Source organism: Schistocerca nitens, chromosome 5 (assembly GCF_023898315.1).
Source record: "Schistocerca nitens isolate TAMUIC-IGC-003100 chromosome 5, iqSchNite1.1, whole genome shotgun sequence".
In the NCBI taxonomy this organism is placed as follows: domain Eukaryota; kingdom Metazoa; phylum Arthropoda; class Insecta; order Orthoptera; family Acrididae; genus Schistocerca; species Schistocerca nitens.
The window spans coordinates 413,232,614-413,245,267 of record NC_064618.1 but is presented as its reverse complement, the minus strand read 5'-3'; the positions used below and the strand labels follow the sequence as shown (position 1 = coordinate 413,245,267).

Genomic DNA, 12,654 nt, shown 5'->3' with positions numbered 1-12,654 from the left:
ACTGGTGGGTGTGAAGACATCCCGTGAAATTTTACTAAACACTTTCTCTGAAAACCACCTCGAACAGATAGTTAGGAACCCCACTCATCATGGAAATATATTGGATCTAATGGCAATAAACACATCTGACCTCTTTGAGGATGTCCACATCAAAACTGGTATAAAGGTGACCGTGATGCCATTGTGACACAATGATTACCAAAGCACAAACGCACAGTAAACTAGATAAAAAAAAATCAATAGTGTAATGTATCAAAGAGGAACTTGAAACTTTCAGCACAGAGCAGGAGTATATAGAGGAACTCTGGATCAAGTTTAAGAGTAGTTGACCATGCACTGGATAGATATGTACCCAGCAGAATGGTTCAAAATGGGAGAGAACCTTCATAGTGTACAGTCACTGAAAATAAACTTCTACAGAAACAGAGATTATTGCATAACAGGTGTAAAACAAAGCATACGGCTATAGACAGAGATGCTGAATGAAACACATTTGGCTGTCAAGAGAGCAATGCATGATGCCTTCAATGATTGCTGTAGCAAAATACTGTCACGTGATCTTTCGCAGAACCCAAAGAAATGCTGGCCGTATGTAAAGGCTGTCGGTCGCACCAAAGTTAGTGTCCAGTCCCTCCCGAATGAGACAGGAATTGAAATTGAAGGTAGTAAATAAAGAGCTGAAATGCTTAATTCTGTTTTCAAATGTTCCTTTACAAAGGAAAACCCAGGAGCATTTCCCCAATTTAATCCTCATACCACTGAAAAGATGAATGAAATAAGTATTAGTGTCAGTGGTGTTGAGAAACATCAGAGATCATTAAAACTGAACAAAGCTCTTCTAACTATAATTGACTGTAGATCCCTTAAACAAAACTCCATGCCCAGTTCTTGGAAAATGGCACAACTCACACCTGTCTACAGTAAGTGTAGTAAAAGTGATTCACAAAATTACCGTCAGATACCCCTGACATTGATTTGTTGTAGGATCTTATAGAACATATTCTGAGCTCAAACACAGTGACGTGATATATCTTGAACAGAACGACCTCCTCAGTGCCACCAACATAGACTTCGAAAACACTGATCACTTGAAACCTAACTTACACTTTTTGCACATGACTTAGTGAAAGCTTTGGATCAAGGCAACCAGGTCAATGCAATATTTCTAGATTTCCAAAAAGCACTTTACTCAGTACCCACACGTACGCTTATTGTCAAAAGTACAATCATATGGGGTATCAAGTGAAATTTGTGGCTGGATTGAGGACTTTATGGTAAGAAGGACACAGCACATTATCTTGAATGGAGAGTTCTCATTAGATGTAGAAATAACCTCGGGTGTGGCCCAGGGAAGTGTGTTGGGACCCTTGCTGTTCATGTTGTATGTTAATGACCTTGCAGACAATATTAATAGTAAAATCAGGCTTTTTGCAGATGACGCAGTTATCTGTAATGTAGTAGTATCTGAAAGAAGCTGCATAAATATTCAGTCAGATGTTGATAAGATTTCAACATGGTACAGAGATTGGCAACATCTCTACATGTTTAGAAATGTAAAATTTTGCACTTCATGAAACATAAAAAACGTAGTATCCTATAACTATAATATCAATGAGTCACTGCTGGAATTGGCCAACTAATACAAATACCTGTGTGTAACTCTCTGTAGGGATATGAAATTGAATAATCGTATAGGTTCAGTCGTGGGTAAAGCAGTTGGTAGACTTTGGTTTACTGGTAGAATACTGGGGAAGTGCAACCAGTCTACAAAGGAGACTGCTTACAAAGCATTATTGTGACTGGTTCTCGAATATTGCTCAAGTGTGTGGGACCAAAACCAGATAGAACTAAGAGGGGATATTAAACATACACAGAGGATGGCAGCACGAATGGTCACAGATTTGTTTAAACTATCTTGAAGATAGGTGTAAACTATTGTGAGAAAGTCTATAAACAAAGGTTCACGAACCAGCTTTAAATGATTACTGTAGGAATATATTGCAACACCTATGTATCGCTCACATAGGGATCATGAGGATAATATTAAAATAGTTAATGCTCACACAGAGGCATTCAAACAATCATTCTTCCCACACTCCACATGTGAATGGAACATGAAGAAACACTAATAACTGGTACAATGGGACGTTTCCTCAAATATGCACCTCATTATGGTTTGCAGAGTTTAGATGTAGATGTACGGTAGCCACCTGCTTAACAATGGTGTTTTGTATCACACTGTATTTTCTGTTAATTAAGAACTTCCCACAAATAAATTGGCAAGTACTAATAGAATGTGTCATTCTGTACCAAGTGACCTGGAGGTCCCAGCATGACTGTCTTCAGTTTTGATGAAATTTATACAGAATGTACTTAAGAGACCTGTATGAATGTCTACCAAGTTTCAACTTCATCAGTAACTTGATGTATAGAGTCGTTTGGACACCAGCTGTTTTATTGGTAGTTGGAAATTACAAAATCTTGAAGTTTAGCAAACCATTATTTAGCAAATATAGCTTGGATATTGCAACATGACTTAGTATACTGACAACATTTTGTATGTTGTTGTTGTTGTGGTCTTCAGTCCTGAGACTGGTTTGATGCAGCTCTCCATGCTACTCTATCCTGTGCAAGCTTCTTCATCTCCCAGTACCTACTGCAACCTACATCCTTCTGAATCTGCTTAGTGTATTCATCTCTTGGTCTCCCCCTACGATTTTTACCCTCCACGATGCCCTTCAATACTAAATTGGTGATCCCTTGATGCCTCAGAACATGTCCTACCAACCAATCCCTTCTTCTGGTCAAGTTGTGCCACAAACTCCTCTTCTCTCCAATGTGATCTACCCACCTAATCTTCAGCATTCTTCTGTAGCACCACATTTCGAAAGCTTCTATTCTCTTCTTGTCCAAAGTATTTACCGTCCATGTTTCACTTCCATACATGGCTACACTCCATACAAATACTTTCAGAAATGACTTCTTGACACTTAAATCTATACTCAATGTTAACAAATTTCTCTTCTTCAGAAATGCTTTCCTTGCCATTGCCAGTCTACATTTTATATCCTTTCTACTTCGACCATCATCGGTTATTTTGCTCCCCAAATAGCAAAACTCCTTTACTACTTTAAGTGTCTCATTTCCTAATCTAATACCCTCAACATCACCCGACTTAATTCGACTACATTCCATTATCCTCGTTTTGCTTTTGTTGATGTTCATCTTATATCCTCCCTTCAAGACACCATCCATTCCGTTCAACTGCTCTTCCAAGTCCTTTGCTGTCTCTGACAGAATTACAATGTCATTGGCGAACCTCAAAGTTTTTATTTCTTCTCCATGGATTTTAATACCTACTCTGAATTTTTCTTTTGTTTCCTTTACTGCTTGCTCAATATACAGATTGAATAACATCGGGGAGAGGCTACAACCCTGTCTTACTCCCTTCCCAACCGCTGCTTCCCTTTCATGTCCCTAGACTCTTATAATTGCCATCTGGTTTCTGTACAAATTGTAAATAGCCTTTCGCTCCCTGTATTTTACCCCTGCCACCTTTAGAATTTGAAAGACAGTATTCCGGTCAACATTGTCAAAAGCTTTCTCTAAGTCTACAAATGCTAGAAATGTAGGTTTGCCTTTCCTTCATCTTTCTTCTAAGGTAAGTCGTAAGGTCAGTATTGCCTCACGTGTTCCAGTATTTCTACGGAAACCAAACTGATCTTCCCCGAGGCCGGCTTCTACTAATTTTTCCATTCGTCTGTAAAGAATTCGTGTTAGTATTTTGCAGCTGTGGCTTATTAAACTGATTGTCCGGTAATTTTCACATCTGTCAACACCTGCTTTCTTTGGGATTGGAATTATTATATTCTTCTTGAAGTCTGAGGGTATTTCACCTGTGTCATACATCTTGCTCACCAGATGGTCGAGTTTTGTCAGAACTGGCTCCCCCAAGGCCGTCAGTAGTTCCAATGGAATGTTGTCTACTCCAGGGGCCTTGTTTCGACTCAGGTCTTTCAGTGCTCTGTCAAACTCTTCACGCAGTATCGTATCTCCCATTTCATCTTCATCTACATCCTCTTCCATTTCCATTTCCATAATATTGTCCTCAAGTACATCGCCCTTGTATTGACCCTCTATATACTCCTTCCACCTTTCTGCTTTCCCTTCTTTGCTTAGAACTGGGTTTCCATCTGAGCTCTTGATGTTCATACAAGTGGTTCTCTTATCTCCAAAGGTCTCTTTAATTTTCCTGTAGGCAGTATCTATCTTACCCTTGTGAGAAAAGCCTCTACATCCTTACATTTGTCCTCTAGCCATCCCTGCTTAGCCATTTTGTACTTCTGTCGATCTCATTTTTGAGACGTTTGTATTCCTTTTTGCCTGCTTTATTTACTGCATTTTTATATTTTCTCCTTTCATCAATTAAATTCAATATTTCTTCTGTTACCCAAGGATTTCTACTAGCCCTCGTCTTCTTACCTACTTGATCCTCTGCTGCCTTCACTACTTCATCCCTCAAAGCTACCCATTCCTCTTCTACTGTATTTCTTTCCCCCATTCCTGTCAATTGTTCCCTTATGCTCTCCCTGAAACTCAGTACAACCTCTGGTTCTTTCAGTTTATCCAGGTCCCATCTCCTTAAATTCCCACCTTTTTGCAGTTTCTTCAGTTTTAATCTACAGGTCATAACCAATAGATTGTGGTCAGAGTCCACATCTGCCCCTGGAAATGTCTTACAATTTAAAACCTGGTTCCTAAATCTCTGTCTTACCATTATATAATCTATCTGAAACTTTCTAGTATCTCCAGGGTTCTTCCATGTATACAACCTTCTATCATGATTCTTAAACCAAGTGTTAGCTATGATTAAGTTGTGCTCTGTGCAAAATTCTACCAGACGGCTTCCTCTTCCATTTCTTAGCTCCAATCCATATTCACCTACTACGTTTCCTTCTCTCCCTTTTCCTACACTCGAATTCCAGACACCCATGACTATTAAATTTTCGTCTCCCTTCACTATCTGAATAATTTCTTTTATTTCATCATACATTTCTTCAATTTCTTCGTCATCTGCAGAGCTAGTTGGCATATAAACTTGTACTACTGTAGTAGGTGTGGGCTTCGTATCTATCTTGGCCAAATTAGTGCGTTCACTATGCTGTTTGTAGTAGCTTACCCGCATTCCTATTTTCCTATTCATTATTAAACCTACTCCTGCATTACCCCTATTTGATTTTGTGTTGATAACCCTGTAGTCACCTGACCAGAAGTCTTGTTCCTCCTGCCACCGAACTTCACTAATTCCCACTATATCTAACTTTACCCTATCCATTTCCCTTTTTAAATTTTCTAACCTACCTGCCCAATTAAGGGATCTGACATTCCACGCTCCGATCCGTAGAATGCCAGTTTTCTCTCTCCTGATAACGACATCCTCTTGTATAGTCCCCGCCCGGAGATCCGAATGGGGGACTATTTTACCTCCGGAATATTTTACCCAAGAGTACGCCATCATCATTTAATCATACAGTAAAGCTGCATGCCCTCGGGAAAAATTACGGCCGTAGTTTCCCCTTGCTTTCAGCCGTTCGCAGTACCAGCACAGCAAGGCCGTTTTGGTTATTGTTACAAGGCCAGATCAGTCAATCATCCAGACTGTTGCCCTTGCAACTACTGAAAAGGCTGCTGCCCCTCTTCAGGAACCACACGTTTGTCTGGCCACTCAACAGATACCCCTCCACTGTGGTTGTACCTACGGTACGGCTATCTGTATCGCTGAGGCACGCAAGCCTCCCCACCAACGGCAAGGTCCATGGTTCATGGGGGGCATTTTGTACAGAACATTGAAATAAAATACATGATCACAAACAATTTCCATGGCACAGCCCCTCATAAAACATGCTGAAAATTGTTATCACGGCAACAAGGACTAGGTAGTGAGTAAAAGACATCGGAAAAGTGATCATTTATCAGTGCATTATCCGTGTACCTGTCATGAAGTTGGGCTCTCATTAACTGTTCATCAAATGTAACCACTATGTTATCAGCCTCTAAAGTTACAAAAAAACAGCAGATGAACCAAATTCTGCCTGTACTTGACACCACATACCTTAAAATTGCCACCACCTATTTTATAATTGTTTGCACCACTGAAACGTGTGCATTTAAGTCTACTGGAAACCCGTATTTTTATTTTGGTACACTACAGTTAGATTGCAAACAGTGGCTTAAATTTTGAAGTTCCTTTGGCGTATCTGAACAGAGTTTGTTAATTGAGTGACCAACAAAATTTATGTTCCCCATTTCCTTTCCAAATGTATTTGAAGTATTCTTGCTTTATTAGTCCATTTTGAAGACATGTCAAGTCTTCGAAGAATACACACTATAAAAAAATCATGGAATCCTAGTACTGATGGCTCCAGTTATGCCTGCAACGATGCATTAATGAGATGCCAAAACTGGTAATCTAAATAAAATAACAACGTCTGTAAAAATACGTCTGTTTGGTGATTTTTCTTTAGTAAATAGGTGAATATGTAATGTCTTTTTCGAAACTGGAAGAGATAATTCTCAGAAAACCACTCAATAATAGTTTTCAGAACATTGTTTATCATTTCTTCTGTTGCTGTATTTATGTCTGGAATGGTAACAATATTAGTGTCATCCGCAAACAGAACCCACTCTGATTGTTGTGTTTCCGACGTTAGGTTGTTTCCATCTATGAGAAACGAAAGTGGACTTAATATTGAGCCTTGTGGAATCCCATAAGTGATTTCTACACAGTCATATGAATCTCCCCCGCTAGCATTGTTAAAATGTTGGAAACATTTGCCACGACAACAATTTTCTGCAAGTTTGAGGTGGGATTGGGCCAGGGGTATTGCTTTCTGTTCTTCATTTGCATTTATTGTGTATTCTGCAGTTATATGCAGATGACAAATTACAGTATGCCAAATCGATTTGGCAGTTGTGAAAACGGCCAAAGCACCTACATAAAGTTAGAGCTGAACTTCTTACAGGTCCGTTGGGTACATTCTGTATAAATTTCACATATTCGAAAATTGTCGGGCCGGGAGCATTTTCCCAATTGGGTCAGTTGACACGGATTAACCTCAAGTGTTAATCACCTGTAAATTGTCAAACATTAATGTTCTGTTGTATCAAATGCATTTCAGTGCAAACATCTAGAAAAAACCAGTAACGTTACTTCGGTTCATATTCTTAGAACGTGTTATGAACACCAGTCGAGGATACACGGCTTATTTTTCATTTCTCAAAATTCAAGCAGTGCAGCACACCGCAACACAAATGAAAATGTGTTTGTTTATGTTTTAAACGGCAATGAAACAAGAACTCTTTATTTCTTTTAGAAGAGCTGTATAACTCACTCATACCAAACAGAGTATCATACAGTTCCCACAAAAATGAAAAATATCAACCAAATTTTGTAAATATAAGTGTCTCATTGGGCTTGTCTCACCTGTTTCGTTGAAGCGCGTACATAGTAATGTATTCATTTCAAATACATCAATAACACACGTTATCGGATACGTTTGCTGACCGCCCCCTTCTTTTCGTTACAATTTATTCCTGATTCAACAATTCAAATAGTGCACCAAAACAAACAGCACATGCACCGTGAAATCCTCTCATCTGTCATCTTATCAAACCGCGTCCGATACTGCTCCATTATTTCGCAACAAAGAGAGCCATCGACATGTCAAAATCAGGTTATCTGAAAGGATCGACCTGCACTGCGGTCCGACCTCTTACTGTGATGCAAGTTATTGGGAACTTCGCTCTGCTCGGAAAATAAAGGAAATAGTTTGTGACAAAATCTTTTTCTGGAATAAAACTCCAAACGTCGGAAAACGACAGGCAACTGTATTATGACGTATCGTGAATCTGACACTTTTGAGATAACCTTTCTGCGCAGAATGAAGTGATTCGCTGGGTACTATGCAGAAAGATTCATAATGACAATAAAGTGTTTTTCGAATGATTGTTTCATTGTTTGACACGGCGATGTTTTCATAGTGGATATCTTTGATAATGTAATGGCGGCGAGTAGTTCGGATGGTAGTTGTGAGGATTTGGCTTTAATGTCAATAGAAGACAGCTGTAGCAGGTATAGCTCAACTGTTGGAAAGTGTCCTCTGTGTGGCAATTATAAAAAGGCATTTTATTGCAAACAGTGTGTTCAGAATGGAGACTTCATTCATTCGAAATGTATGCAATCGTTGTACCCTGGTCGGAAGATGTCTTCTTCCTTCGATCATGTTATTTATCGGAGGTAAGATTTACATTGCCGATACACTGAGTTGTAGTTTTGCTTTTAATGTTGAACAGGCAGCTCACTTTTTGTCGTATTCATTTACTTTCAGATTCGCGGATAAACAAATTAACCTCTTGCGGTTGAAGAATGACAAGTGTCAGGTAGAGAAACATTGTGAAGAATTGCTGTGGAAGCGGTTAAAAGCAAATGAATTGGTAAGAAAAGTGTTAACGTAAGAGACTCTGCTAGTACCATTACTTTCGTAGATCTTGTTGTTTGTGGCAGTCAATTGCTACTGGAGGAAAGGGATTCTGTTCACACCGTATCAAGTTGTATTTACAGCTGTTGAGAAATGAAAAGCAGTAATAAGCATTAAATGTAAATTTGTGATTGTCTGTGTATAAATTTTAAGTTTGGGAGAGGGAGCAGTTGTTTGTTTAATTATTTATTATCCCCGGTTTTTTTTTCCAGTGTAATGATACCTGCTACATAATTAGTAAAAGTGAATGACTTTTTGCACAATAATTAGCGAATTGGAATACAGCTATTGTTAGGCTGTCGGAGTAGGTTAATTTGAAATTGCTCGTAACCATGGTTTAAAAAACGCTCCTTGATCAGCAGCTATAAGTGTCAGTGGGATCGTCGGCTTTGATGGTAACTTACTGATGATGGTAGGCTTCTGTGCTAGCTGACAGAAAAATGGAAAGGAGTTCAAGAGAAAAACCGAAATTTGCAGTGACATGAGGAACATTTCAGAAACTTGTACATCCCATTTGTGATTGTGATATTCAGTTTACAACCCACTGGTATATTACGTGGTGCAACGTTTTGTCAGTAGGCGCCTACTGCTGTATGGAGCGGTAGCCTGTGGACAATCACCATGGATCAGCAAATCGAAAATTGTGTGTGCTACACATATAATGGTGGAAAAAGACAACTGTGGCATTCCAAATGCAGTTCCTTAAAATATGATATGGATGAAGATCTTAATGTATTATGCAGGTTAAAAATGGATGGAAACCCATAGGTCGCAAAAGTAAAGTTATACAGAAAAGTGATAGGTTGCTAAATATTTATTGAAGTAATTAAAACCAGCCATGGAGTTCAAACATCATTAATATGTATAAATTAATGCAGGTATTTGTTCATAAACAAGAATAATGTTCATCCCAGTGATATTAATCAGCTAGAGAGTGATATTTTTAGTCTTAACCCACACTTGACCTGTGTCTCTTGCTCATTTACGTATCGTGGCTCCATGGGACCTGTTATCGGCCAATACAAAATTTTAAATTGGAACAAATATTTTTTGGATGTTATCATGCATGAATATTTTGTTTTCACCCTTTCATGGGCCCTGGGGATATACTTCCCACTAAACCTATTTCTTTGCAGCATTTAAGGGAATATGTTACCAGTTATGTATGTTCCCGCCATCTAGTGGCAGCCACCCACTGCATCATCTGTAGTTTCTGTTTGTTGTGAAATATAGCCTTCAGGACTGTGGGAAGTATATACCCACCAAACAGTGGTGTTTTGATTGTTTTTGGGAAGTATGGTTACCACCAATGTAGTTTTTGGAAGTGCCTTGGGAAGTATACTTACTACAAAATTAATCTGTCATTTGTGGTCCTTGAGAAGTGTACTTACCACTAACATAGGAGTATCCAATACCTTTTGGGAATATGTTTTACCACCTCTGTCTATGCCCGACATTGTGTAGTACTACACGGCACCAGGTGTATGAAAATTGGTACAACAATCAGTTTGTTTGTCATGGGATCACTACTGTTGTCAGAACACATTGCTTGGCATCTGCAGTATGCATTATTGTGATCTGTAGCAGCTCATACCTTTATTGTGTAATAACATTTCAAGGATTGTTTTCACTTTGTGGTAAGTAAACTTTAATATTGGGAACAAATATTTTTTAAATAAAGTAAAAGAAAAACAAAACATTATTCACTATGTTTTATGTCTAATGGCAACACAAAAGGGAAGTGAGAAACCATTTACTACAAGTTTTAATACCTCACAAAGGTGCTATGAAGATATATGTACCACAATAATTTTTGGTCCTAAATCACAAAAATAAAAATATCAAAAATAAATTTAGTCAATTGATCACATTTCTAAAAGGATAGCAAAAATATTATCTTTGTTGAGTTGATGCAAAAAATGTGCCTGCGATAGGATATAAGACAGCTGAAATCGTTTTTAATGTTGAGATAAAGTATATTTTCAATCCTCAGTAATTTTCTTTGATTAAATTAAATTATGAAAACTGAAACATAAGCCCCCAGTATTTTTTATCACAAAGTGGTGATTACGAAACTGACAAAGAAAAAGACATATTACTGTTTGTAATTGTTGCACACCACACAACTGTGCTTCTGGCACACAGATTTTGCGCACTTACAGAAACCATCTCTTCTGATGACCCATCGTGCTGTTGCTACTACTGTTTTGTGTTTAAGCGATAGCAGTGAACTTCTCGATGTATATGGTTTTCTATTGAAAGGTATCAGCTCATCTTCTGATCATGAGTAGTTAGATTAACTCCATTGAAAGTTAGGCCTGAAAAGTCTCCTCCTGGGCAGAAACGCTTCGTGTTATGTGGAATCTTGTGCTGCATAAAGACAAAAGGTGTTTAGTAAAGCAGTGGAAAACCCAGGATGGAATGTAACAGTATTTGGAAAAGGAAAGTTGACACTCACAATATAATGGAGATGGTGGGTCGCAGATAGGCACAACAAAAAGACTGTCACATATAAAGCTTTCGGCCAGTAAGGCCTTCGTCAAAAACAGGCACGCGCCCACTCGTATACACTCTCTCTCTCTCTCTCTCTCTCTCTCTCTCTCTCTCTCTCTCTCTGCAGTCTCAGGCAACTGAAGCCACACTGTCTTTTTGTTGTGCTTATCTGAAACTCAGCATCTCTGCTGTATGGTGAAGCAACTTTTTCATAAAAAGGTACTTAGAGTACATAAATCCATTATGTTGTGCCAGAGAGCCATGGGCCAGTGTTGTTGTTGTTGTTTTTCTACAATTGTGCACTAGCTGATCCAGAACATCCATGCCACCATTCATATGGTTATAAGAATTCACAATCTCAATCTTTTGGATGTTCACTTGCAGATTTATCACGGTGCATGTTTACACACTTGATTTTCTTTGACAAAAAGCTAACTATTGTCATTTATTTTGCCTTTTGCAAATGCAATTACACTTGAATATACTTGTCTACTACTTTTTGACCCAATATCATTTGGAATTCCTTTTTTTATTCAACCTCATTGTTCTCACAACAGTTAGGCTTTTATTCAAGAGATGTTCTACCAGTGATATACTTGTAAAATAATTACCAACAGTAACATTTCTGGCTATACCAGCATTATTGCCTGCCGGTGTCTTAACTGTGGTAAGGCCCTAATTGTTATGAAGTGGTTCACTGCGTTGTCTTCCTGTGTTCACAATCCCATCAGTAACATAACCAGTTGCAACTTTGCTCATTCACTTTAATTCCATACTTTCCAGGCTTATTTGGCATATATTGCACAAATCCACAATGGCTCCTAAATGAAACTAGTTGTTCACCCACTGTAACATTAATTTTAGGTCCTATAAATATTTTCCTTCTGTAGGATATAGCAAAAACTTAATCAGTTTATTACCTAGCCTTTCTTGTTCTTTTGTCATATATCTAGTAGATCTTCTGAGTGCCCCAAATCGACTCACATACATTGTAGCCCTATATATGGTAATGGATTGGAAAATTTTCTCAGAAAAAGTTTCCTGATTGGAACATCCAGCCTTTATCTGCTCCAGTATTAAACAAAACTCTCCAGAAGACAAGCATTTCATCTCTAGTTGCATCATATCCATTTATTTTTCTTGATACACAAACAATTCTTGCCTCTAGGTTTGTGCATCTCACAATCTCGTCCACAGTAGCTAGAGGAGTTAATAAATCCCAAGCATCTTTCGGGGTGTAAGAGATTATAACCTTTGCTGGTGCTTGTATAAATTTTGCCAAATTGTGTGCAAAAGAATAATATGAAGAAATAACATAAGCACTCTCATCATCTCTGGACTGTTAAGTGGTGTTCATGTTATTATTTAGTGTTAAAAATGACCTTACCTTTCTTCCATATGAGTGTCAAATGTCAAACACAACACTGCTGTGTAGCGAACTCCTACAACATTTCTTTACTGCATCAAACACTCATAACCATTTTCTGCAGTATTTCGCTGTCATGCACTATTCTAGAATTTGTTATATGACAGTTGAACAGAGCTAAAAGTTGTAACAACACGTTTTCTGCAGTCACAGCAATACATATGCGTGTCAAGGAAATGTAATTGATTACAACCCAAA

At 38.3% G+C, this 12,654-nt stretch overlaps 2 protein-coding genes across 2 annotated transcripts in view; one reads left to right on the top strand and one right to left on the bottom strand.

Annotated features, from left to right (window-relative positions):
* Positions 1 to 7,891, bottom strand: part of LOC126260190 (uncharacterized) — a 101,589-nt gene extending 93,698 nt beyond the window's left edge. Inside the window, exon 1 of the mRNA XM_049957467.1 lies at positions 7,484 to 7,891. The gene's annotated coding sequence lies outside the window, so the exon portion shown is untranslated. The remainder of the gene's footprint in view (positions 1 to 7,483) is intronic.
* LOC126260189 (beclin 1-associated autophagy-related key regulator) overlaps positions 7,718 to 12,654 on the top strand; it is a 123,638-nt gene continuing 118,701 nt past the window's right edge. The window contains exons 1-2 of the mRNA XM_049957465.1: positions 7,718 to 8,296; positions 8,388 to 8,493. Coding sequence (XP_049813422.1) covers positions 8,061 to 8,296; positions 8,388 to 8,493 — 342 coding nt within the window. The 5' untranslated portion in view covers positions 7,718 to 8,060. The remainder of the gene's footprint in view (positions 8,297 to 8,387; positions 8,494 to 12,654) is intronic.